The sequence below is a fragment of the Triturus cristatus genome, chromosome 8 (assembly GCF_964204655.1).
Source record: "Triturus cristatus chromosome 8, aTriCri1.1, whole genome shotgun sequence".
In the NCBI taxonomy this organism is placed as follows: Eukaryota; Metazoa; Chordata; class Amphibia; order Caudata; family Salamandridae; genus Triturus; species Triturus cristatus.
Genome location: NC_140591.1, coordinates 1,259,563,825 through 1,259,590,948, shown reverse-complemented (window position 1 = coordinate 1,259,590,948; position 27,124 = coordinate 1,259,563,825). Strand labels below are relative to the sequence as shown.

Genomic DNA, 27,124 nt, shown 5'->3' with positions numbered 1-27,124 from the left:
TGACCCTCTCTGTTGTCAGCCATAACCACATGGTGGAATGCATTAGGATTTACCTGCTCCGGGGACACCAACTGACTCCTTACCATAGTCATACTGGCCCCTGTATCCCTCAGAGCCTCAACACCTTGCCCTTTGATGGTGACCCATTGGCTATACTTAGTAGTCTTAGTAGTATTTTAGGGCACACAGTTCTTAGGAACCATCTCACTATACCCCAGGGACACTAGGGTAACCCCACTAACCCCCTCCCCCATTAACTAGGACAAACACCTCCACCAGCACTACACTAGCCACCCCTGGATTCTTCCCTCCATTAGGAGGTGGTGCTCATTTTGACACTTGAGATCCCCCTTGTAGTGCCCATATTCGTAGCACTCATAGCACTTGATGAGCTTGGGTTACTGATCTTTGTCCGGTGTAGTTTTTCTTATGGTGTCCAGAATGAGAATGAGAACCAGACCCTTTCCTCTGTGAGTTGTTTTGAGGGCCTTTAGAGAACTCTGTCTTTTCATCTCCCCACTCTTTCATCTGGTGAGAATCCAGACCACTCTTTTGGGACTCTGCCCCAGATGCCTTCTTGGACACTCTGTTGCCGACCCAGATTTCTCTCTCCTCAGCAAATATCTTGGTGTCAGTTAATTTGCTATCAATTAGGTGTTGGCGCAGCTCTGGAAAACAAATATCAATCATGTGCACCTTTCGATTGGGCCGAGGGATATGCGGAAGACCCCCCCCCCCGCCCCCCCCCCCCTGACCCGACACTGAGAACTGTCCCGGGAGACAGAATATCTACCAGCAGATACGCTCGAGATCTGAGGTGCGGAACGCGGAGGGACCGAGGAGTGTGGGCAGGATGGCCTGCAATGGAAGGAGCGACCAGTGGGGAAGTGAGCCCAAAGCTAGAGGTAACTCACGATAGCGGGAGGTGCGGAAGTGATCCGCGGATGCCCACGCACCAGCAAAGCAGGGGAGAGAGATGAAAGATACACTGCGGTAGGTGAATAGCCCGGGGCGGCAGCTGACCAGGCCCAACAACACTGGGCCAGAGAGCCGTGTACTAAATTGAGGCAACAGGTGGTACACAGCCAACGTGGAGGGGCGGGGATGGCCGCGACAGGGCTAGGGCGTGCGGAAGCCCCCGACCTGTAACAGAGAATTGCCCTGTGATTACTGGCAATACTGAGCTTGGAACACCTACCAGCAGACTTGGGCGGGTCCTGAAGTGCCGTAAGTGGAGGAACTGAGCCTTGTGGGCAGGAAGACCTGCAACTGCAGCCAAAGGAGCTGCCAGGGTGGAGAGATCCAGCAGCGAGAACCAACTCGCAAAATGGAGAGGCTCCCAGCGGCTCTAAGATCAGTGAGACTGGGGAGAAGGGGAATAGATGTAAGAGGCATGGCACTTCTTGGGGTGAGTAGGAAACGCTGGGTGGGATCGCACAGAAGAAGGAGACCAGTACCATCTGCAAACACCTGCAACAGCAGAAAGGGGTCGGAGGGACTGCCCCACACAAAAAAGATCCTGTAGGAGACAGACAGCACCAGAACGGGTCCGAGCTGCAGCTCAAGAGGAGGGGGTGGATGGGGGACAGGAGACTGAAGCAGTCCAGGGGGCGTTGATCGGGTACCCCAGACAGGAAGACCAACAGGCCATCAGGAATGGTGATCATACCTGGGCAGGTGGTAGTGTGTACTGCTTGGATCCCTCCACTTTCGGCCCTCCTTTGTCTCCCCCACAACAATAAAGGTGGAGCATCTAAGCAGGCACTTAACAAGGCCCCGGAGTCATGACGGGAGGGAAAGGACCTCGTGGTGTCCAGCAAACAAAACTAGATAAGTACGCATTGCCCAGAGATCAAATGGCCAGGATTGTAGCTGAGACAGAACCGGCACTAGAACACAATCCAACACAGAAGCGGCAGGACCAACCCTACCAGATATCACGGCGCTGCAGGGAGTGTGAGCGGACCTAGCAGGCAACATAGACACAGTGACCACTGAGGTTTCACTGCTAAGAGCAGACCTGCAAAACATGGGTTCTAAGGTGAAAGAAATTGAAAATGTAAATAACACTCTTGTGGTGGACACAAAAAAACTCCAAAAGTGGGTACAGGAACTCACTACCATGACAAAAGCACTGGAGGCAAAAACTTGAAGATCAGGAAGGTAGCTCTTGCTGTAACAACATCCACATCATTGGTGTACCAGAATGATAGAGGGACCTGCCATAGACCTATATGTGGAAGACCTTGTTGTGAAATTGCTCCAGCCCATGGGCCTGTCCAAATACTTCTCTCTGGAGAGGGCACACAGAATTCCGGGAATGACCACGACCAGGTGTCCCACCACACCCTATTATTGCTTGCATCTTCAACTATTGGGACCAGGACGTGATCCTCCAAACTGCCCGAAGTGCCCCACCACTCAAAATAGACAATGCAAGAATAACCTTCTATCCTGACTTCACCACAAAAGTGCAACAGTCCCGGAGGACGTTCCTCGAAGTAAAGAAAGTTCTATGCTTTTCCCATCCACACTCCAAGTGACAACAGAGGGCAAGGTATGGAGATTTTTCACCCCTGAAGAAGCATGGGAATGGCTTGACGGATGGCGGATAGTGGGAAGGTCACGGCGTACAAACAGAGTCACAGGCACAGCTGCAGATCAGGAGACAAGAGACATCTGGAGATACCGCACGAGGATCCTCGCAACAAGTGGGTACTCAGCCCCATCCAGAGGACTGAGAATGATGGTGGAATAAAGCTCAGCAAATGGGGCCAAGTGGGACTTTGTTACGGACTCAGGCCAGGGACCGTGACCTTGACACCAAGCGGAGGGGCTCTGTGGAGTTGCTGTAAACACAGATAAGACAATATACTTTAACTAGCTCCTTTCAGAGGAAAACAAATCATATGTATTATTTGGTGATAGTATATCCCTAAGAAATACAAGAAGTGCAGCAGTTCTAAGAGGGGAGAGGAGGGGAGAGGAGGGTCGAGACCCAACGGACGAGTGTTTGGCTCAAGCCCGTCTGACGTTTGAAGGTTCAGTTATGGGGCGACAGGAGCTCTGCAAATTGGGGGTTGGGTAGTTTATAGCCCACCGTGCAGGGTAGCAGAAAGGGGGGGAGTTCTACAGATTGGGGTATCAAGTTTGCATGTTAATTGTTCAGTGTATCAGATGTGCAGACACAACACTCACTGGGAGTGGGGGGAGGGCAATGGAAGGAGTAAACACAAAGCCCATACACACAATCGAGGCAGCAACATATGTTCAGACTAAGACCCAGCTAAAGGGTAACAATGGCTTCGAGGACCCCTGACAGGCAGCGTCGAGTGCCACCCGCGGTAAACACCCACACCGGGAGTGACCTAACAGTCATGACCTGGAATGTAATCAGCCTAGGTAACAAAATTAAGCGAAAAATGGGGATGCAATTTCTAAAACGGCATGCACGAGATGTCCTGATGTAAGAAACGCACCTAAAGGGCAACATATGTAAAGCGTTAGATAGATTTGGTTACAAATCATTGGCCCATGCGGGCCTTACTTCTGGGTCCAGGGGAGTGGGAATACTAGTTAGAACAATGCTGCCCTTAGTGCCCGAAAGGACATGGGATGATTCACTGGGCAGATATGTAGCACTCTCTGGGGTGTGGGAAGGCCGGGTCATTAATCTGTGTTCGGTGTATGTACCACTAAAAAGTCACTCTGACACACTACTCGAGCTGAGCTCACTGCTTCTAAAATTTCCAAGTGGAGTGTTGGTAATGGGCGTAGACTGGAACGCAGTGATGGATCCCAGTAATGGATCCCAGTATCGACAGAGTATCGTGCGCAAATAGGGAAGGGGGAGTAGACGCTCTAAAGACATTCTTAGAGGCAATTGTACTGCTAGATCTATGGCGCGCACACAAACCCTTGTCTAGACAATACACATACTTCTCTGCATCACACCGAGGATATTCTCGACTGGGCTGTATGCTGACGTACTCATCAGGTACAGGCAGCTTCTGAGGGGCGCTACATAAGGCGCCAGGCTTATCCGATTACTCTCCGGTGGAGGTGAGACTGGTGGGACCCACCAGAACGAATATATTACCACCACGCATAGACCCCTGGCTTCTTAAAAATAAACAGGTACCAGACAAGATCCGCGAATGAACAGAACAATATTTCCATGAAAACCTGGGGACAGTAGACTTATGCGTTGTGATTTGGGAGGCATATAAAACTGTAATAAGGGGGCATGCGCAGGTACTGGCAGGGGGGAGAAGAAAGAGAGGAAACTCCAATACGAAACACTTGAGAAGGAACTACTACAACTAGAGATGGTACTTGCGGAATCAACATAACCAGACACACAGGTTGGTCACCTAATTTGGCTCAAATAGCAGGAGATGTGAGACATGGCAGAGGAGAAGGCTAGAGAATACACCAGGGCAACCCAGAGGCCAATATACGAAATAGGTGACAAAGCCACAAAATCAATGGCGGGGTTGGAAAAGAGGGACAGGGAATGAAACTGGGTATTGGAGGTTAAAAATCTGAGGGGAGACTCCTGTATGACGGGAGAGAATATAGCGGAAATATTTGCGACCTACTGTGAGCAGATATATAAATCCTCTACGACCCACACCAAGGCGGACTGTGTATAGCTCCTAAGAGACATGCAACCCCCCACACTCTCACAGGAAGACCGGGAAGAACTTCCTGTGGGGCCATCTGATTGCTCCAGTCGGGCAAGGCGGCTGGGCCAAATGGTATACCTACTGAGCTGTACAAGGGATTAGCGACTCTGGTGGCTTTGCATATGCTAACTATGTTTGAAGAATTGCTGCAACAAGGCAGCCAGCTGGAAGATCAAAGAACAGACACAATTGTGGTAATTCCAAAACAAGGTAAACCCTTGGAGGACTGCTCCTCTTACAGGCCAATCTCCCTGTTAAACACAGAAGCAAAAATCTTGGCCAAGGTCATACCTACTAGACTCACCAAATTAATAACTGGCCTGATCCACCCAGACCAATCAGGCTTTATGCCTAAGCAAAGCACTAGACTAAACCTAGGTCGCCTATACGTGCTGTTGCATGTAACCAAGCTTCAACCGGAAGAGAGCACCGTACTGCTGTCACTAGATGCCCACATGGCGTTCGACAGCATAGAATGGCAAAACTTATTTGCGGTAATGGATCGCTTTGGCTTTGCCCTAAATTGTGTGTTTGGATAGAGCTGCTATATACAAACCCCTTAGACAGAGTAAGGGTCAATGGCACAGTGTCTAGACAAGTGAAGTTGCATGAGGGTTTGATGCAGGGATGCCCACTTTCGCCTATGCTGTTCGCAATTGCACTAGAGCCATTGGCGGCATGGGTGGCATGGGTCAGGAAAGACCCATTGATAAAAGGTATATCGATTGGAAATGAATGGGAAGAAAGAATCTCGCTGTATGCGGATGACATACTCTTGTACGCCACTAGTATTCGCCCCACGGTCCATCGTATACTCCATATATTCCAGCTATTCAGCAGCTATTCTGGTTATCAAATAAATTGGGGCAAATCTTTAATATTTGTGCTGGCAGGAGAGGTGCCTACTCTGACGACCATAGGGAGTGCACGACCGATCAGAAAGAAATTTAAATATCTGGGAATGGTGATCTCACAAACAGAAAATTAATTTATGGATGACACTTTGACCCTCCAGCTACATAGACTGCAGAGCGACGTGACACACTGGTGAAAGCTGCCACTTTCGCTGATGGGACGTGCAGCCATCTTTAAAATGATAGTGCTACCATGCCAAATATATGTCCATATAGGATACCAATTAGATTCTTTCAAAAGATAGACTCAGAGATACGGCAATTGTTATGGGGTGGGGGAAGTCCCCGGATAGCGCTCAGTAAGCTACAGAAAGGTCCGTACGATGGTGGGATAGCGGTCCCAGATATACACAAGTACTATTGGGCGACTCAGCTGGTCACGGTTAATGACTGGGTCTTTGTGGGAAGAGAAGAACTGGCATATTGAGTGGACCATTGCTTGATGGGGCAAAGAGGTTACCTGGAAGCTCTGTACAGTAAGAAAACAATGGGAAGACTACTGACACCTACACAAAGGACAGTGAGAATATGGAGGGAGGCGACCAAATTCCTGGGCTGGGAAGGCAAGCTAACAGAGCGTACTCCCTTGTGGGACAGTGACCTCCTGAGGAAGGTGCGTGAATTAAGGGGTTTTCGCGCATGGGCACTCCTGGGCATTGAGTATCTGGGGGACATTTGGAAAGGTCAAAAGATGGTGGACTTTCAGAACATGCAGATAGACTACCAAATGCCAGACACTGAGAAAACTCGCTATATACAACTCACACATGCCCTAAAAACACATGTAAAGCCAGGAGAACAAATACCAGAATCTACTCCGCTTGATGATAGAGTCTTGGCGGACCCGATAGTGGATAAGGCAACCTCCCTTATATAGAAAAAGATCATGAATAACACCCCAGACCCTCTGGTGGTCCTTAGAGAGAAGTGAGAGGTGGATGTTGGGATCCTAGAAAAGGATGACTGGTTGGAAGCCATACAGAGTTCAAATGAGGTAGCTATAGGAGCACGATTCAGGTTGATACAGATTAGAATTATACACAGTGACTCAAATAAGTGTGTGAAGGGATATGGGTAGGAGGGTACCTTTTTCCATACACTATGAAGTTGTCCTGGGCTACTGAGATTTTGGAGAGTAATGACAAACGTGATGTCGAAGGTGGTAGGTCTGGCAGTCCCGTTGGAAGCCTGATGGCATCTATTAAGTGTTGTGAGAGATATAAAATGGGCAAAGTACATTAAACTGCGATTAATGCTAGCACATGTAGTAGCCAAAAGACACATTGCAAGAGCGCTTGCAACTACTGTGAGGGACCTGGACTGGTGCTGTGCTGAAGAGAAAGTAATTTACCAAGGACAGGGATTGCCTGGCAAATGGGACAAAGTCTGGGGGAATTGGGTGAAGTACAGAGGGCTGTTATCACAGGATAAAATATAAAGATACAAGAAACTGGGAGTAGACAATGTTTGATTGATCTGAAGGGATGATGTGATTATTATTCGAACAAGAGCAGGGCATTGTAAAGCCCCAAGGGAAATTAGACACCATTTCCTCAGATGAGAATGTATTGGGGGAAAAAATGTACCTGTATTTGTGAGGTTTTGCTATGCATCAATAGACTTAATACAATAAAAAGATTTTTTTTAAAAAGCATGTGCTCCTTCAAAATCCAGGTGTACAGCCCTGAATAATCATCAACCTTGCTGCCCCTCACCCAGCCTTTCAGTGCCTTGCTGGCATAATCAAAGAAACCAACCCATTTTGTGGCTGCCCCTGAATCTGAGCATATACCTCTCGGGGTTCACTCCAAACTTACTGACTAGGATGACCTTCATTGCAGTGTAGCATGTCTGGTCCTCTACCTCTAGTGTAAGGAGTGGCACACCTTAAGCATGTCACCCCTCCCCCACCGTGGGGGATCTTGTGCATTCTTAGAGCCCCTTCATATGCAGCAAACCATTTGTCCATGTCGTCCCCCACCACATAACTGGGCACCAAATCCTTTGGGATCCTGACTCTGAACTCACCAGTAGATACTGTAAGTATGCTGCCACCATTGCTGTTGCTGGACCCCTCTGTCAGGGCTCTGACATTCAGCTCTCTCATGCTGAACTCATGGGCCATTTTTTTTTCTTCCATGGTTACCCTTTTCTCTTCAAGAGCCTGCTCCTTCTCCAATTTAGCAAGGGCCTGCTCTTTGTCTAATTTGGCAAGATCCAATTTTTATTTCTTCTGCTCTCTCCTGTCTGCCAGCTCCTCTTATGACAGGTTCCTTGATGGCACACTGCTGCCTGGTCTGCTGTGGACTTTCATTCCTGGGAGGATGTTAACCCCCACATCAGTAGGTTGTAAGACAAAAACTTCATCCTGGTCATGCTCCAATCCTTACTCATCAGACTCTGACCCGGCCACCTCATCCAATTCTTATTCTGGATCGGCTGCTGCCCATGCTCATGAGGCTTTCTGAAGCTCTGCCTTATTGGCACTTCCCTTATGGAACACCCTTCTCTCCTGGCAGAACTCCTTGAACTGGGCTACTGTGTATGTCTCCAGGTTAGCCAGCTCAAGTTCCATATTGCCAGGTAGGAATACAGATGCTGTAGAGAAAATGAGTATGGGGCAAAAAGACTTTTGGGAAAATCAAAGATGTCAATGAAGGAGAATTGAAAACGGTTTGAATTGGTCTTAATTATGGAGTTGTAGTAAACACTGAATTACTATATGGTACTGCACAAACACCTGTCTTATCTCACCGCTGCCACCAATTTTATAAATTGGGTCTCTAGTTGGCAGACATTTACGCCGTGTCCAAGCTGGGACCACAATCCTAGTCAGGGTAAGCTAGATACACACTTTAAATTAACCTGTACTCACCCTTTGGTAACTTGAGGTAGCAAGGGACCCGGTTAAATCTAAAGTTCAGGCTGACTACGAACGATGGCAGGCTGGCTACGAGACTCACTCAGGTCCTGCTGAAAAATTAACTTAGATGGAGCAAAGCATCGACACTGAGGGCATGATGCGACAATATTTTCCACGCAGTCATGTTGCTGCGTTGTCATCGAGCCCTGTTGAGATGCAGGCAATGTGTCGTCATTGAGATGTGAAGAGCATCGTCATCAGCCCGTGCAGGCTGTAGAACCGCAATCATCGAAAAGCCTCTGTGCCATTATTAAAGGGCGATAAGTCGGTTCTGACCGGCGTGATGGTGATGTGTCGCTTTTGTAGCAAAACATCAGCAGAAACCACTTCTAAGACCCAGAATTGATGGGGCACCACTGGTAAGGGGAGGACCCACAGATGGCAGAGTCTAGCAGCACCAGCAAATGCAGGAAGTCGTTTGTATCCCTGACACTTTAGAAAACAAGAGGCAAGCCCTTGGAGTCCCTCTGAGTTCAAGTGAGATGGGTCCAGTCCTTGTCCTTAGCAGGGCAGAGATCAGCAGGCAGCAAGACAGCTCAGCAAAGCAGAGAAGGAGTTTCTCAAAACAGTCAGTCCAGGCAAAGTGGCAGTCCTTATAGCACAGCGGTCTTTACTCCAGCAGAGTTCTTCCGAGGTCCTGTAGTGTACTGTCTTGGTAGGGACAAAGCCCCAGTACTTATACCCAAATGTGCCTTTGAATTGGGGATAGTAACTTCAATGGAATGGTAATGATAAATCCTCTTTAGTGGTATCATTGGATATGACATTGCTATTTTAGAAATGCCACTTTTAGAAGGTGGAAATTTCTCTGCTCTTAACTTAGTTCTGTGTGCCTGTAGCCTGTCTCCGACACGCTATTAATAATAATGGGGTTGCCCTGTGTTCCTCAGAACCTAGGTGTACAATTTTATAAAGCTACAAGGAGTTCTGTTGGGAGAGCCAATTTCTTTGCGAGATACTTGTGCTTAAATATTACATCTAAATATATGGACCATCAAAGTATCCCAAAAGCTTTACAGGTCTGGGCTCCGGCCAAACAATATTGAGCATAAACAAGATCTATTAATCATTAGATACAACACACCAAAGATTGTGATTACTTGCTATATTCTCAGTTATACATTCAAGTTGTACACATATTTGAGAAATAAAGTCTCATATATGTCTGTTACACAAAAATACATAGAAGCATGACTTAGTTACAAAGTGACACACTGTGGACACGTGTCTAACAATAAAAAATAAACAAATGACAGAAACGTAGTTTAAGACAAAAGAAGTGGAAGAATGTCCATTTTTTCAATTATCGACAGTTCAACCCCAGGGCACTTGTGTAATACGGCCCCTGGGATACACCAATGTCACCATGTTTAGGGGAGAAGCACATGCACTTTAGCACTAGTTAGCAGTGGTAAAGTGCTGAGAGTCCTAGGTCAACAAAAAAGATGCAGCAAAAAGTGGAGGTAAGCAGGCAAAAAGCTGGGGCAAGGCCACCCTAAGGATGACCGGTATAGCATTTACCTATTCCTCATCGATGTATCCTTTATCTACATTATATTGTGCCATAGTTGTTTTCATCATCAAGGGAAGTTTTTGTTTCAGTTGACTGGAACTTCAATGTACAGCTGCTCCATCATACACACTTAATATCGGGATGCAGAATATTTTTATGCACAGATATTCTTTCAGAATCTACTCACTGCCCCATTTTAAAATGACTATCAACCCTCTCATTATGGGATGCCCCAGCACCTCTTGTATGGGCTAGAATGTGTTTCTGATGCACTCTATTGTTCCTTCTTAGTGTTGTTCATAATTTGGAAGTCTTCCTAAAATCCTGACGGGCTGTCTCCTGCAATTAGCCTACGGAACTTAAAGATGACTTTCTCAAATGATTTGCCTTCCTCTTTACCTCATTTCCTGTGTGAAATAAAGTGCCACAGTTTTAAAATGAGATGAAATCATTTTCAGCAGTGATCCCCTCACTCCTCGTCACCACCTTGGCAGTGGCGTAGCAAAGTCAGGTGGTACCCGGTGTGGAAAATTTCTTGTCACCCCTGGCTTGACATATTTTTGCCATTTTGTCATCCCCCTCAGTGATGATATCCGGGGCAGGCCCGCACCCACCGCACCACCATTCCTACGCCCCTGCACCTTGGCAGTAGTTGTTCCAAATGTCTCTTATTTTGTGTAACATGGATTCCAGAGTCAATGCCTGCAATCTTTTTCCCAAAGCCCTTCAAAAGTGACTTTGAATATGATGTACTTTCTGAAATTATCTTTATGCAGTCCTTGTTATCTTCAATGCTGTGCAATTCTCTCTAGAAGCCTTTAAGTTAAAACACATCACCGTGGGATAATTCTTGAGTGGCACACTATAATTGAGCAATCATGAATGCTTAAGTATATTTATTTGCACATATCTTAAGATGTAATCATAGGCAATTTGCAAATCAAACAACAAAACTGCTGTTTTCCTCACACAGCTTCCTAAAACTTTAACCAAAAGAAACTATCTGAATGATAGGCATGCCATGGACATATTTTACAAAGCTCGGTGTGTCAGCCACAGTAAGGATGTGCTTGTGTTTTCTCAATGAATTGAACTTTGTCAACAGATAGTGTCATTTCTTTTATGAGAAGATTTTAATTTTTAACATTTTACATTTTGTGGACATTGAGTTGCTTCTTTACCTGCCTACTCTCTGCCTCCTACAGGTGCTCTCTTTCCATGCCTACTTTCAAGAGGCCATCACTGACAGCAGGGAGGAAAAATTCAGAATCAGGCAGTGCAAAATATACTTCTACCTTGAAGATGATACAATTCAGGTGGTCGAACCACATGTCAAAAACAGTGGAATTCCACAAGGTATGTACAGCACGTGGAAGCGTGATTCATCTGTTTAATATGTTTGAACACCGATGTGACTAGTTTATGCATCTTGACTTTTTGTTTCAAGTGTGTTTATTGTGTGCCCCACTCTCTCTTCAATCTGTTCAGCCTTCTCTTGTGTGAATAATTCATAACACCTAACTGCTCAATATTAATTCTCACTCTGTAGTCTCATTCCTGGCCAGCCTGCCTCTAATTCCTAAGTCAGTTCCCTTCATTCTCCTTTACTGCTGCACCCCCACAGTTCATTCTGCCTAGTGGCATTTTTCCATCTTGCAAACATGCTCTAACTCCCCCTCTGCCTAGCTTCTAGTCACTACAATCTGGTTATTTCTTATAGAAGGCTGTGCACAACCTAACAGTCCCTCGCTGCTTCTAGCAATTTAACGTGATTGATACACACCTTTCCCTGTGTACTGGCATTCTTCTACTTAATTTGTAAATCACAGTAAGTCAGAAGAAACACTCTTCTTTAACATAGTCTTCTGTACCTTCATATCGCTGACATCACACCTTGGAGACATTAACATGTTGGTGTGGAGGAGCATCTCAACAATAGGGTTCCTATTTATTTATTGTACAGTGATGAGTACATGTAAAATGCGTTATAATGTAGTGGAAACAATGCTGCACAATACTGTATTACAGGGTCAAACTAGGTGACCATAACACATTGCTTTTACATAGAGCTTAATACCACAGGTGTTGCTGTTCCTAAGCACTGTCCCTCTTGCCATTCCACAATGCAACTCATGCTTAGTGGCGACTGATTAGAATTGCTGCAGCTGGGTTACACGTTTTTTAGGTCTCGCCTGACCCAGAGCATGTGCTGGTCTGGCGAGACTTATTGAGAGGGCTCCAAAAAGTGCTACCTGGCCAGCCTAGAGCTACAGTGCATGTGCGCGGGCGCCGCGCTCTACAGCTATTACTTTCACTTTTGCGGCCGCACGGCCACTTTGATGTTTGATCGCGATCACTTTCATTTTCGCGGCCGCATGGCCGCTTTGCATAGCCAATAGGTCTCGCTTTTGGGACCTTATAAGTATTTAGTTATGCAACTATTGCATGGCTAAACACTTATAAGATCCCAAAGGCGAGACCTATTGGCTATGACAATGCTTGTTTCTGGGGCCTCTGGTAGGCAGACTGCCTACAGTCTGTAATGACTAGGACCCTTCACAGCCCAACGAGCATGAGATGTCTGTGATTAGTATGGGGCTACACACACGCATATTTGTGTGTAGCCCCATGATGGTGGGTGCCTAAAAGACAGCTGTGAACCTTTCTGGTAGCAGTCACCTGTTCCACTGGATTTCAGTGTTTCTGCCCTTTTATCTCTTCTTCCGGTTCAGGCCAGTGTAGCTCGGGTTGTTGTGTGTCTCGGGTCAATCCGCAAACTCTACAGAGGAGACCTTTTGTTTATCTCACTGGTAGGAGGAAGATCTAGCTATGGCTTGCAGGATACTGACACTTGTGAAAAGAAGGACCAAGGGCACGACAACTTGTTCACACCTGGAACAAGACGTGTTCTGTGCCCCCCCTGGTATCCTGTAGCAAGCTCAGGAAGATGAGCCACTGCCCCAACAACAAGCTCTGATGAGCTGTTGCCTGTCTGAAGTGAATTCACATCCTCTGTTAGTAATATGGAATGTTTCAGATGAAGTTGGATAATGAAATGCAATAAACATTATGAGATGCCTTCTCAGCATGGGACTGGGCGCTAAAGGTTTATAAGGGCTCAGGCTTTTGGGTAGCTATTTCTAAATTTTCAAGTGTAGCACAGCATTTCCGTGACTGTTTGGCCAGTACAACACTAATAATGGATGTAAAATATGCCTCCAAGATGATGGCCATGTTTATACTCATATCAAATCACAAGGGGAAGGCAGAGGTAAAAGGAGGTAGACTCGTCCTTTAAAGACAATCAAATAACCCAAAAAGAGTCCCTCCTGCTGGATAAGAAAGGAAGACGTAACCTCTTTGTAGGACTGGGAAAAATACATTTTCATTTTTTTGTCAAAATTCTTTTTATTTAAGTTAGGTACAACATGGAATAGAGGCAATATATTATACATTTGTACTCACATTTCCCTCAGTGTCTAATGAAGACACAGGTTCCTCAAGTGTGGGTAGCGCCCTCTTAAACATAGTTATCGGAAACATTTCCTCCTGTCTATGTAGATATATTGTACTTATCCAACGATAAAACTTTCCTCCCAACTGTCCTGCCACCCCCCCAACAACAAAGGTGGTGTCACCGTTTGTCCACTATCTCATGAGGTTGTAAGATGTGACAGAAGTCAAGCGTCATCTTATTGCCTGACTGGATGGTGTGTTGGGTTTGGGGAATACATTTTCTTTTAAATAACCCTCACCCATAAGGGTTGCCCCATAGTGGCATGCTTCATCATAGGGTTCATCCCTGCCATTCTACAGACAGGGGCGTGCTGCTGCCTGTGAAGATGCGGGAGCAGGTCGACTGCGATGGAGTGCCAGATACAGGGACAAAGTTATTCCTGCTGATTCAGGCACGAAGAATCCTGTTCGCTGTGGAGGAGGCTGCGAGGTGGAGGGACAGCATCTCAATTGGTTGTGCGAATAGCCAGTTGGGAGTCGCGGACGGTCATTGCTGTAGCTTCATTGGTCACCTTATGTGGTCACTGAAGCATGTTGTTGCTGTAGTATGGATTGCAGATCTCACATTGTTGGTCATCACTGGTGGTCGCTATAGCGTGAAGAGCAGGTCTCACTGGAGCTTTGCATTGGCAATCACCGGGGTGGCAGAGTCTCAGTGCGAAGGGTTCCATTTGCGGTTGCAATGATCCCACACTTCAGGATTTCAACTTTTCATCTTTGGAGGAGCTTAAACCTATGCCAGGCAAGGTTCCAGTACCTGAGGAGCACAACTTGGGATCAGGAACTCACTCCAGCAGAGACAGACAGCGCTCAGGCCGGTCCAGTTGCAGGTCCAGGCAGGTCCTATGCAGCAGGTTAGCTGGTTAGTTGCAGGGAGGCCTCTGGAACTTGTTATATCTATGTAGCTCACAGAGGAGTTCAACCAATTAAGGAGGGTTTAAAATTACAATTCATTTGAGTGCAAACAGCTTGTCTCTATCTGTTCCAAATTCAAAGGCATCACTTACTAAATGTAGTATAGTAACCCTGTATTAGTCAACTGGAGAGTTAGACCTCACCACAGTGAAAAACATCTTTAGAAGTTTTTCACTGCCAGGACATGTAAAACTTAAACACACATGTCCTATTTTTTACATACAATGCACCCTGCCCTAGACGCATTTAGAGCCTACCTTAGGGGTGACTAATAAGTATTAAAAAGTATGGTTTAGGCCTGGAAAATGGTTTATTTTTCTTAATCGAAATGGCAGTTTAAAACTGCACAAAGGCTGCTGTGGTAGGCCTGAGACATGTTTTAAAAGGCTACTTTGGTGGGTGGCACAATGGGTGATGATGCCCACTAGTAGCATGTAATTTTCAGGCCCTTGTACATGTACTGCCATTTACTAGGGACATACAAGTAAATTAAATGTACCAATTCGGTATATGACAATTGTACCATGTTTTAGGGAGAGAGTACAATCACTTCACCACTGGCTAGCTGGGTAAAAGTTCACAGAGTCCTAATGCTAACAACAATGGGTCCAGAAACAGAAGAAAAAATCTGGGGGAGACACTGCAAAAAGGTCCAAGTCCAACAAATACATTTACAATAAATGGTAAAAATACACGTCTCACCTAAAAATAACAGTGTAGGGTGGGACAGCCTGTATTAAGTATCATTGTACCATCAAGCTGCTACCACCACTAATTTCAAGTGCAGAAGACGGCAAGGATGAAAGCAAAAACCTGTACCCCTGGACAATTCTAGGTCTGATTATTACAGTAATTCCTCATTTTGGGCAAGACCTACGCTCAGACTTTTTTTGATGGTTTTAGCAGTCGTGAACTCTGGGTAAAAGTAAAAAACTTGTAATTCTGATGGTGATGGAAGCTCCTGTTATCGAAACCATCGGAATTAAGAGACCACTTATAATTAGGGCCAAACTGTACTTTCTCTGCTCAAAATGTGGCTAAGATCTTTGAGTTTTTGGGGGGGGGGATTTAAAACAAATTCAACACTAGAGGCCTCAATACCTCCATATATTTCTTTGTGTTAGCTTATGACCAATTGTTTTAAGTTCAAGGGGTCAATTTAGAGCTTATAATAAGGTATTCCGTCCCTCTCTGCCAAACTGACGGTCCGCCCGCCTCATTTAGAGACGGGCAAACCCTCATTTTGTTCACAGTGGAGACAACTCTGTCTCTGTCGCTGACATAAACCTCCGATGGCATGACAGAGTAAGGGCCGTCCAAGCTTTATCCATGTGTCCACCCATCCAATTTAGAGTGGGAGAACACATGGCCAGTTTTCACTGTCTGTCACCATGAGGTCAAATCTGGCAGTGACAGCCAGTTAAAATTTTTAAATGATACCCTCTTATGGTAAGGCATGTTTCCAAGTCAAAATCCCACTTTGGGTTTTAGTTTAAGAAATACTTTTAAAAATGTGTATATTTGCCTTGTGCCTCCGTCATGTTGATGGAATCGTTCGTCAAACGTTTCATGCTTTGAGAGGATTTATCGTAACAGGGCTTAATACAATAATAAGTGGCAGGGCCCACATTTCTGATCTGAAGCCTGAGGCTGGCACCGTTGAATATCAAAGGTGCCAAATTCCAAGACTGTGTAGTCTTGATTCCACCTCACCACCTGACACTCCCTTTCCCTTTTTTTACTATAGCAACTTTTTTGTCATCCCTGCTTTTTAGGTCGAGCCTAGAGCAGCGCATGCGCTGCTGCTCGACTTATAGTAAGGGGCTTTTCAAAGTGCTACACTGTGGCCTAGAGCTTGCGTGCATGTGCGTAGGCAAGCGCTTATGAGCAGAGGCGCATATGGCTTTCCTCTCTCGTCATGGGTCATCAGCTTTCAAGATACCAGAGCTTTCTTTCACATTCCTGAAGTCGATAGCTTCCTTGTTGCTCTTTGTTACTACAACTGTCCACAAGGTGGTGGTGTTCCCACATTATATATGGAAGCTACTTTATATAGACAACATAGAAGTTAATACGGCATAGTGTTGCTTCCTGGCCAGTATTGTATCTACACGGCTGGTGTTTGTATGTTACTACCGTTTAAAAAAACAAGCATTGGCATAGCCAATAGGTCTCGCTTTTGGGACCTTATAAGTATTTAGTTATGCAAATGTTGCATGGCTAAACACTTATAAGGTCCCAAAGGCGAGACCTATTGGCTATGCCAATGCTTGTTCCATTTGTCACTGTTTTTCTCCCCCCCCCTTTTTTCGCTTTTCTCTCTCTTGCTCTGGATCTGTTTCTGATGAGGAAAAAGAAGTGCTGGTGCCTAACAATAATTGCAGATGGGCCCCTCTGATCTACCTCTGTTGATCTTGGCAGCATTAACGATATTTGCGACCAGTTGGCTAATTTCATGATCTGATATCTCACATAAGGTCCCTGTTAAGTGCCTTAATGTTCCCTAGGAACAATCATAGTGTTACACACCTTTCATCTAACATTCCAAAAAGGTCCTTCTTCTTTTTATCTGCATCGCAAAAAAATGTCAAGCACATTTAACGTGGTTCTAAAGGTAATGAACTTATTCATCTTGATGTAATATCAATTTGTTGTTGGGTATTGCTGCCACTAGCAGTTTTCCATCCTTATGCCTTGGCACTCTTAGCCCGCCTCTGTGGCATATAGAAGCATTTAAATGTTTTCAATTATTCAGCTATTTTATTTAAAATAAGGGCGCGTTCTGAATGTCAAGAAACTATTTTGAATGTAAGTCCTTTGAGGCAACGTTTTGGGTTCACTGCTCTGTGCTGCGAGTACTAATTTTTCTCCTTTCAGGGTTATATCGATACAAAAATGTTTTTTAGGCCTGAGCGTTGACTAAACACAGGCTGTCAATGGCATTTTGAACCCCATATGTTCTACCAGGGCTCTTCTCAAATGCAAATCTCTGAGGGTTTAATCAATATCTCTCCATGTCTGAAGGTTTATTCACTATATCCCCATGTCTAGGGTTTGATCAATATCCCTTCTCCACCACCTCCCTTCCCACCCCCTAACATGTTATAACTACACAGACATACTGCTACGCGTGCATGGCATCAACAACTGCCTCTGGGCGTACTGTGCTGATAGAACTCAGATTTCATTATGCACAAGTAAGTTTCATTATAGAAGCCATCAGATCCATTCCTGCCTCACCCTGTTGCCCTGTCTCTAGATTATTCGCATAATGATTGACTCAACCTCACCTATCTTAATTCATTTTTCTCCTCTTTCATCTTTAGTTTTCCTCTCTTTTCTTTTTGAGTAACTATTTGTTGATTATTTTGTGACTTTGACTATATTTTAAATATAATTTCTTTCATAAATATTTCCAAGCACTCTGTAATTTTTCATAATCTTCTGAGCCAGTACAGCTGAAAACATGTAGTATGAGGCAATCGCTCTTTTGATTAAACGAATATTCAATGTGACGGTTGATTACATGATCTCAGTGTTTGAAATTCTATTCTTTCTTTATTATGTTAGCAGTCTCATTCTTATACATTTACCTTTGACACGTCTGGAAGAGTAGAGTTGACGTTACACACAATGGTTCACCAGATTTTATTTTCATTGTTTAGGAACTATTGTTCGACGGCATCGAATTCCACTCCCCCCTCCTTATGATGAGGAGTTCTACAAAGTGGACCATTTCAACATCAACAAGGAGATTGTCTTGTATGCTACTCCCTACATGATTGTAAATTGTGACCAGTTCACCAGAAACTTCCTGCAGAAGCTGGGAGTAAGATTAAATCCTCCGGCTCCAGTTCCAGAAGACGCGTATTCGTTACATCGCAAGAGGGTGAGAGGCAATAAACAAAGACACCTAAATTATACACACATTTAGTTCCTCAAATGGAACATTGAAATTCTGTCAGCCAATCAGAGTGCTTTATTTGCAGGCAGTAACTATGGGCCAGATGTATTTAGATAGCATTTTGCGATTCCCTAATTGCGAATCACAAGGATTCGCAATTAGGAAATCGCAAAATGCAATGTATGAAGGTGTATAATACACCTTTTGTGATTCCTATGGGGTTGCAAATGACCTACCTCATGAATATTAATGAGGTGGGTCGCAATTTGCGACCCCCTAGGAATCGCAAAAATCACGGGGATGGTGGCCTGCTGAGATCAGTCCACCATGTCCGTAATTGTTTTCCAATAAAGCAATCTTTTTTCTTGTAAAGCAGCCCGTTTTCCTTAAAGGAAAGTGATTCGGTAACAGGTTACTGAATTGCAAAATTAGGTTTGCTGCATCGGAAAAGCAAGTTTTGCTTTTGCAAACGGGCAGATTCTGTGAATCTGCCAGTTTGCGAACGCAAAAATGCTTGATACATCTGGCCCTATATCTATAACCTCTGATGATGCAGTCTGAAATTGCTGAGATTCCTCTCAAAACAGTATACCAGTAGTTGTACCCTCTGCTATAAAGCAGGTCCACTTGTTCTCCTTTTTCTATGTTTTAAAAAAAAAAATTCCTGTTCGCTAGAGCATCCTAGTGGCTCTCTGCTCCTTGCTCCATTACAGATACTTATGTGTGGAGCCAGTGGACAAAGGAAGTAGGGATTGCGTGTCTATGACATCTACAGCTTTTAAGTCTCCATGCATGTTTCATAGGGGTTTGTGGGTGTGGGTGCAGTAAAAGGGAGAAGTGGCATGCGATTTGTACTTGTGGTTCACTGCATAGATGGCTGGCAGACAGATAGTCAGATAGCGTTCTTACTCTTGCTGATCTGAAGGCTGTCCTTTTTAGGTCTCGCCTAGCAGCGCGCAAGCACTGCTTAGGAGAGGACCTTTAGCCATTGCTCAGAACTTTGCTTTAAACTCGTGCTTGTTTTGCATTGGTTTCAATTGCCACTCGTGCACATTTGGCGTTTCCCTTGCGGGAGCGAGCGGCGCCATCTGTTAGCAATAATCGCGCTCGCTCCCGCAAGGTAAACACTGTGCGTGGCTGCACTCGCCGCGCCGCGTTAATTGCTTCTCTCTTGCGCGGCCACCCTCTCTTACCAGCATACCCCTCAACTCTTTCCAGTCTGCCCTGTACTTTAACGAGTGTCTGTTGCTACCTCAATCCGTCTCCATAGCCCCTCAGGAAAGCCTTCGTCCACACAGCCGCCCGTCCACACTTTGACTTGGGTCGGTACTGACGGAATAAGATAGTGCTCTGGGGACATCTAGTGGCCATTGTAAACAGTATTTATATAGCGCTTATCACCCGTGACGGCAAGAAATATTAGCATAATGTTGACTAGCGATAAAATACTCAACTCAACCAAAACCTGAATGTTACGTGTTCTTTGACACAAATATTTCTTTCAAATACACCAAACACTACATAAATAAGAGAAGACAGGTACCCCAGATACGGCGAATCGGGCTCTACTTTACATCTGGGGTAGCAGGGGGGGGCAGCAGGCAGCTTCACCACTAACGGTGTAGGTATCCCTCATATTTAACCATCTGCTACAACTAACTTTCAGCTTAAAACATAGTATGAGGCAAAAAGTTGGCACTCTCACTATGATTGGTGGTATACGTTGCCTGAACCTCCTTAATGAGGTGCTATGCTCTCCTGTCAATATCTCTTTTATGAAAGCTAGTGGATTCCCATTGGGCTTTGCAAACTGTTGAGCCTCCTAAGGCAAAGACATGAAGCAGGTCAGAGGATCACAAACAGAGGAGAGTGGTACAGTTTTATAAGCCATGTATTGTACTACTCTCCCAACATGCCCAAAGTGGGTTTTGACTGGGTTTTCCTGGACCTGCCTGGGGGTATTTGATTGTTAGGATCAAGGATAAGTGAGGGAATCTCAGTGTCCTGGTGCTCTCCTTGTGTTTTGAGGGAATGCACATCAGTAAATATGTCAGTCTTATATGATTAGTCTAAGCATATGGTAAACAAGCATTGGCATAGCCAATAGGTCTCGCCTTTGGGACCTGCTGCATAACTAAATACTTATAATACTAAATACTTATGACAATGCTTGTTTGTTAGAGGAATAGCAAAAGGGGAATGAAAGACTGGTCCCATAGGTGTAGCAAAAACAGCTTTTATTACACTCCGTCTTCTGATGGATACATCTGCCAGTGGATTCCTCACCTTGTGAATATCCCCTGCGCCAGCATTCCACGGAACTTTTCTTTCCCAGCACTTCACGTCGACGTGGGCGACGTCATAATGCATCGGCTCCGCTCTCGACTCCGTACGACGTCACCAGAGCCATAAGAAGCCCACGTCGGCGTGATGACATCAGTTCCCTTTTTTCCGCGCCGTCGACGCGCAACGGTTTTTTCCAGTGCTCTCTAGCTACTTTGTAGTGTTGCTGTGTTACTGTTGAAAATCTGGTATGTCTTTGGCGAGGAAGTCGGGCGTTAAGCCCTGTAGGGAATGTGGAGGTCTAATGTCCATGACTGATCCGAATCAAGACTGCTTGTGGTGCCTTTCTTCGGACCACGATGTGGAAGATTGTGTGTGCTGTAGGAGGATGAATCCTAAAGCACTGAAGGAGAGGAAGACTAAACTCTTTATGAAAAAGATCGGTGAGGAGAAGAGAGGGAGGAAGAAGGAGAAGTCGAGGCAGGAGTCGTCGACTTCGAGGTCGTCGAAGTCGAAGAAGCATCATAAAAAAAGAAAGCATTCTTCTCGATGTCGGTCCTCGAAGAACAGGAAATCGAGGTCGACTTCGCCCCGTCGGCGTCGAAGCAAGGACTTGTCACCTTCTCCTTCTCCTTCGAAGTCTCCGAGAGGATCTCCTTCGCCGAAGCGGGCTCCAGCGCGTTCATCGGTGCAGTCCCGGCGCAGTCACCGGCTCCGTCAAAGGCGTCGTCTCCGGTTCGAGTGGAGTCGGAGGTTTCTATTGATGAGCAGGAACAGGAAGTTCCTACTCCGGTGCCTGAGGAATCTGCGGCTCTGGTAGAAGACACTGCGGAGCCGACGCCGGATACTCCACTAAGGGATACAGGTTCTGTTCCTTATCCACAATTCCCGGCTCCAGGTACCGATTCGACGCAATTTCTAAATGCCATGTATGGTATATTTAATAGGGCGGCCTTCCCATCCGGAGCACCAACTGGTCCCGTGGGTCCTATGGCGTATACGCTAGGGGTGCCGCAGCATTATGCTCAGGCCCCCTTTCTGCCCTTTATGCCGATGGCGCCTTCGTGGCAGTTTCCGGCGCCGACTGGGGATCCGTCAAGGCTTCGGATGGATCATCCTGTTTCGGAGCCTTCTTCGACGCCGTTGCCGATGCCGTCGGCGCCGCGTCCGGCGCCGCCGACTCCTTCTTGGGCTCCGCCAACTCCGGTACCTCTGGCTCCACCAATGCCGTGTACGATGTCGACGACGCCGGCTCCCCGGATTCGATCAAGAAGGGAGGCCCAAAGGGTATTGGAGGAAGGAAGGTATAGAGCAGAGGTGGAGGAAGGTGAAGTGGACACTTCTTCTGATGAATTTGAGGGAATAGAAGAAGCAAGTGGTTTGGATACGACCCCAGAGTGGGAACATACGTCTGCAAGATCTTCTCCACCACAGGAATTGGCACCCTACCATGTGGTAATTAAGAAGGCCGCAGATCTGTTGGATTTGCAGCTGCCCTCTGTGGAGTACAAGTCTAACTTGCTTACGGAGGTGTTGCACTCTCCGACATCAACTTCGGAGCCTTTGTTGCCTTTCAATGAGGCCATCTTGGAGACGGGTTTGGAGGTGTGGAGGAAACCTCTTTCTTCTCCGGCGGTTTCCAGACAGGTGGCAAGAAGGTACAGGGTGGCACCTGGGGATCCTGATTTTTTGTCAACGCATCCATCTCCGGAGAGCCTAGTTGTGCAGGCTTCTTGTTCGAAACATGCTTCGGGTGCTTTCCCTCAGTCTCCAGCAGATAGGGAGTCCAAGAAAATCGACCAGGCGGCTAAAAAGTCTTTCTCTTCAGGAAGTATGGCACTGAAGTCATCTAATGCCACGTGTCTGCTGGGACGTTATGTTCATGCCTTGATGGACTCTATAAAATCTTTAGCCCCTAAATTGCCTGAGGGTGATAAGGTGTCCCTCTTGGAGGTGGTTGCGGACACTCAGGCGGCTGCCAGACAGGTGATCCAGTCAGGGCTGGATACGGCGGATTCGGTGGCAAGAATTATGGATTCATCTATAGCCGCGAGAAGACAGGCGTGGCTCCGTTTCTCTGGATTCTCTGCGGATGTTCAGGCCACATTGGTGGATCTGCCATTCGATGGACAGAAACTGTTTAGGGAGAAGGCAGACTCTGCCCTACAACGTTTTAAGGACAGCAGATTGACGGCAAAGTCCTTGGGTCTGCAGGCACCTGCTAGGGGTTCAGCTTTTAGGAAGTTTAGGGGTTTCGGAAGATCATCCTTTCGCTCCTTCCGACAGCCTCAGCAGCAGCAGCAGCAGCAACAACAGAATCCCCTCTATAGGTCCTATAGAGGGAAGCAAAGGGGTCGGAGAGGTTCTGGTCGCAACCCCTCTTTTTCGTCCTCCTCCTCTGCTCCCAATGAGGCTTCAGGGAAGCAGCCCTAGATCCCCCATCCCGGATCATGTAAGTCCTGTGGGGGGTCGGGTGTCCTACTTTCTACGGGGTTGGAAATCTATTACAACAGACCTTTGGGTTTTGAACCTCGTAGAGACTGGGTACGCCCTTCCCTTTCGGGAGATTCCTCCCCCTTATCCTCCTTGCCAAGGTTATTGCTCGGAAGACCATCTGCTTCTCCTGCAGAAAGAGGTTCTAGCCTTGCTTCAGAAGGGTGTGATAGAGGTGGTTCCGGAGCAGGAAAGGGGTCAGGGGTGCTACTCCCGGTATTTCCTGATTCCCAAAAAGGACGGCAGATTGCGTCCGATACTGGATCTCAGAATCTTTAACTTTTACCTGAAACAGGAGAAATTCAAGATGCTGACCCTTGCGCAGGTTCTTCAAGCGTTGCAGCAAGGAGACTGGATGGTGTCGCTCGACTTGCAGGATGCATACTTTCATGTCCCAATCCTGAAGTCGCACAGGAAGTATCTCCGTTTTACGGTTGGGTCGCAACACTACCAGTTTGCGGTCCTCCCGTTTGGTCTTACTACCGCACCTCGAGTCTTCACAAAGGTGATGGCAGTGGTGGCTGCTCATCTCAGGAGGTTGGGGATTCCGGTTTTCCCCTACCTGGCTGTTATTCGACTTGGGTTTCTCGATCAATGTGCCCAAATCTCACCTGGTGCCCTCTCAACGCAGCCTGTTCATAGGGGCGGTACTGGACACTACTGTGTGTCGAGCTTTCCCTCCTCCTCAAAGGATTCTCGACATTCAGGAAATGGTCCCTTTATTCCACAATGGAGCGGTTGTTCCAGTTCTGAAGGTCCTTCGCCTGCTCGGTCTGTTCGCCTCCTGCATTCTGTTGGTCAACCATGCACGCTGGCACATGAGGGTGCTTCAGTGGTGCCTCCGCAGGCAGTGGTATCAGCACAATGGAGATCTCAGGGAGTCGATCAGGATCTCCGGAGAAGCTGCAGCGGATCTATCTTGGTGGAGCGTGGAGGGCAATCTGTCCCAAGGAAAGCCCTTCCATCTTCCTCCATCGGTGGCCACAGTGATAACGGATGCATCCACCCTAGGGTGGGGTGCTCATCTGGGGGATCTGGAGATCAAGGGTCTTTGGTCTCCAGAGGAAAGGTTGCTTCACATCAACCTTCTGGAGTTACGGGCGATACGCGGTCAGTCTGTTCAGGTCCTGACGGACAACACTACCGCGATGTGGTATATAAACAAGCAGGGAGGAGTGGGGTCTCTTTGTCTATGCAGAGAGGCCCTGCGTCTTTGGTCCTGGGCTCAGGACCATCAGATTTGTCTGATGGCAAATCATCTGGCCGGGGTGCTGAACGTGCGTGCGGACAGTCTCAGTCGGCAGTTCTCCGCCGACCACGAGTGGAGGCTCCATCCGGAGGTAGTTCGTCACGTCTTTCGGACGTGGGGAACTCCTCGGGTGGATCTGTTTGCCACTTTCGAGAACGCGCACTGCCTGTCATTCTGCAGTCTCCAGTATCCGATGCAGGGGGCGTTGGGGGACGCGTTTCAGTTGAGTTGGGGCTCACGACTCCTTTACGCGTTTCCTCCCATACCCTTGATTCCTCGGGTTCTGAGGAAGATTCGCCAAGACCGGGCCCAAGTTATATTGATCGCCCCGGATTGGCCAAGAAGGGTGTGGTACACAGATCTTCTCCACCTCTCCTCGTGCCCTCCGCTCCGTCTCCCTCTGAGGGCAGACCTCCTCTCGCAGTCGGAGGGGCAGGTTCTACACCCCCACCTCCAGAGCTTACACCTTCATGCCTGGAGATTGAACGGGGCAACCTGAATTCTTTCTCTCTCCCGCCAGATGTGGTGGATGTTATTTTATCGGCCAGGCGACACTCCACCAAATCCATATACTCCTATAGGTGGTCTAAGTTCGTTCTCTGGTGTGGAGAGAGGTCGATTGATCCCTTGAAGGCTCGTTTGTCTAACATTCTGCAGTTTGCTCTTTCTCTTGCTCAGCAAGGCTTTGCTGTGGCTACTGTAAAGGGATAGTTATCTGCTTTGTCGGCTTTCCTATGCCTGCCGGATCAGCCGTCCTTATTTAAATCACCTATTGTGCTTAGGTTTCTCAAGGGCCTTACGAATAAATTTCCTCCTACTCCCTTTATTGTACCTCAGTGGGACTTAAACCTTGTACTGACTTATCTTATGGGTTCTCCTTTCGAGCCTTTACATAAGTGTCCCTTGAGGCTGTTGTCTTTTAAGACGGTTTTCCTCGTTGCTATCACTTCGGCAAGGAGAGTAAGTGAGCTTCAAGCTCTTAGTTCAAAACCCCCATTCTTGACTGTGCATGCTGAACGAATGGTTCTCCGGACCAGGGCTGCGTTTTTGCCTAAGGTGGTAACTCCCTTCCATCTGGGGCAGTCCATTACCCTTCCTACCTTTTATCCTCCCCCTCACCCTTCCAAGGAGGAGGAGAGACTTCACCGCTTGGACCCTAAGAGGGCGGTGAGCTTTTACCTGGACAGGACTAAGGACTACAGGATTGATGACCAGCTCTTTGTGGGCTTTGCTGGCTGCAGAAAGGGTCGTGCGGTGCACAAGCGCACCCTTTCAAGATGGATTGTGCTATGCATCAAGATCTGCTACTCCCTAGCTGGTAAGGAGCCTCCGGAGGGTTTAAGAGCTCATTCCACTAGAGCAAAGTCTTCTACCTCTGCTTTGTCTAGGGGTGTTCCTGTGGAGGACATTTGTAGGGCGGCAACTTGGGCCTCCCTTCACACCTTTGCAAAACATTATTGTTTAGATTCTGAGGTGAGGAGGGACGGACATTTTGCCCGTTCCGTCCTTCAGGATTTTCTGGTATAGGGGGATGGACACCCTCCTCCGGGAGTGGGGACTGCTGTGGAATCTATTCACAAGGTGAGGAATCCACTGGCAGATGTATCCATCAGAAGAACAAGTTACTTACCTTCGGTAACGCTTTTTCTGGTGGATACAGTATCTGTAGGCTGTCCGGATTTCGGTTAAAACCGACTGTGCTCGAAAATACCATACCGGCGGCAAATCAGCTGACCTGGTTTAAACCGAGTGTCACTGATTTTTCACATTTATTGCACAGCGCGACCACTTGAGGGAGCCAAAGCAGTACAAACAGAACTGTACTGGAAACAGCAATATGAAGGAAACCCTCACTCCCACCCTTCCTCTGCACGTCCCATCTGCTCCAAAATCTTCAGAGCGCCGCGCACAGAAACATCTTAGCAGGCTGCAAAGGCGAATGCGAGATGGGGTAAGGGTTGGATTGGATCACAGTCAGAGCCGGGCACTTCAGAAAAAAATGGCCTGCAATCCCAGATCATGCCTTTATGTTTTTTTTACCGGATTGATCATCGTTACAATGCCCCGACTAACATGAAACTGTGTACTAAACCTAGCTAGATATTGTGTAGTTTTATATAGTGTGATCTCGGCCCACAGGCACTAGAGTGATTTACGTGTCTGCCAAATACATACAAGACAAAGTTTCATTTTATTGTAGGCCTTTAAAGATTAAGCGAGTTACCCAGAATCACAGGATGCTGAGCTGGCGCTCGGATTCTGTCACTTCACAGCGAGGCCCCAGTAAAGGCACACTCCCTCCACCGAAGCGTAAGACACTGGGGCCGAGGTGACAATACCTGGGCCCCATCGAGGCCCTGCATACATCTTCCTCCCCCACCCACTATGGCCTGCATGCGGCAGCCTGACGGGGAGGCGTGGGTTGGAAAATACTGCTGCTGGGCCGGTCTGACACATGAGGTGCTGAGGTGTGAATAGCTCAACAGCCGTAGCAACAACTGGCCCCCAGCCTGGCTCAGGGGGAGGGGGTCACTGAGGTGACGATGGCCCAACGGACGACGCTGCTGTACTCCCCCCTCCCCACTGTCTCGCTTCAGTTTTTCAGAACGGCAGGGGAGTGGGACAGCAGGGAGGGTTCTGTGGGATGGTTCACTAAGTTCCTAAAAACATCAAACAATAAGCCAACATGTGATCATTATCGGCTTGTGGGCAGAAAAGCGAAGTTA

The 27,124-nt window shown here is 47.0% G+C and overlaps 1 protein-coding gene across 1 annotated transcript in view; it reads left to right on the top strand.

Annotated features, from left to right (window-relative positions):
- Positions 1 to 27,124, top strand: part of EFHC2 (EF-hand domain containing 2) — a 332,355-nt gene that overhangs the window by 23,957 nt on the left and 281,274 nt on the right. Inside the window, exons 3-4 of the mRNA XM_085622956.1 lie at positions 11,244 to 11,394; positions 18,135 to 18,358. Coding sequence (XP_085479082.1) covers positions 11,244 to 11,394; positions 18,135 to 18,358 — 375 coding nt within the window. The remainder of the gene's footprint in view (positions 1 to 11,243; positions 11,395 to 18,134; positions 18,359 to 27,124) is intronic.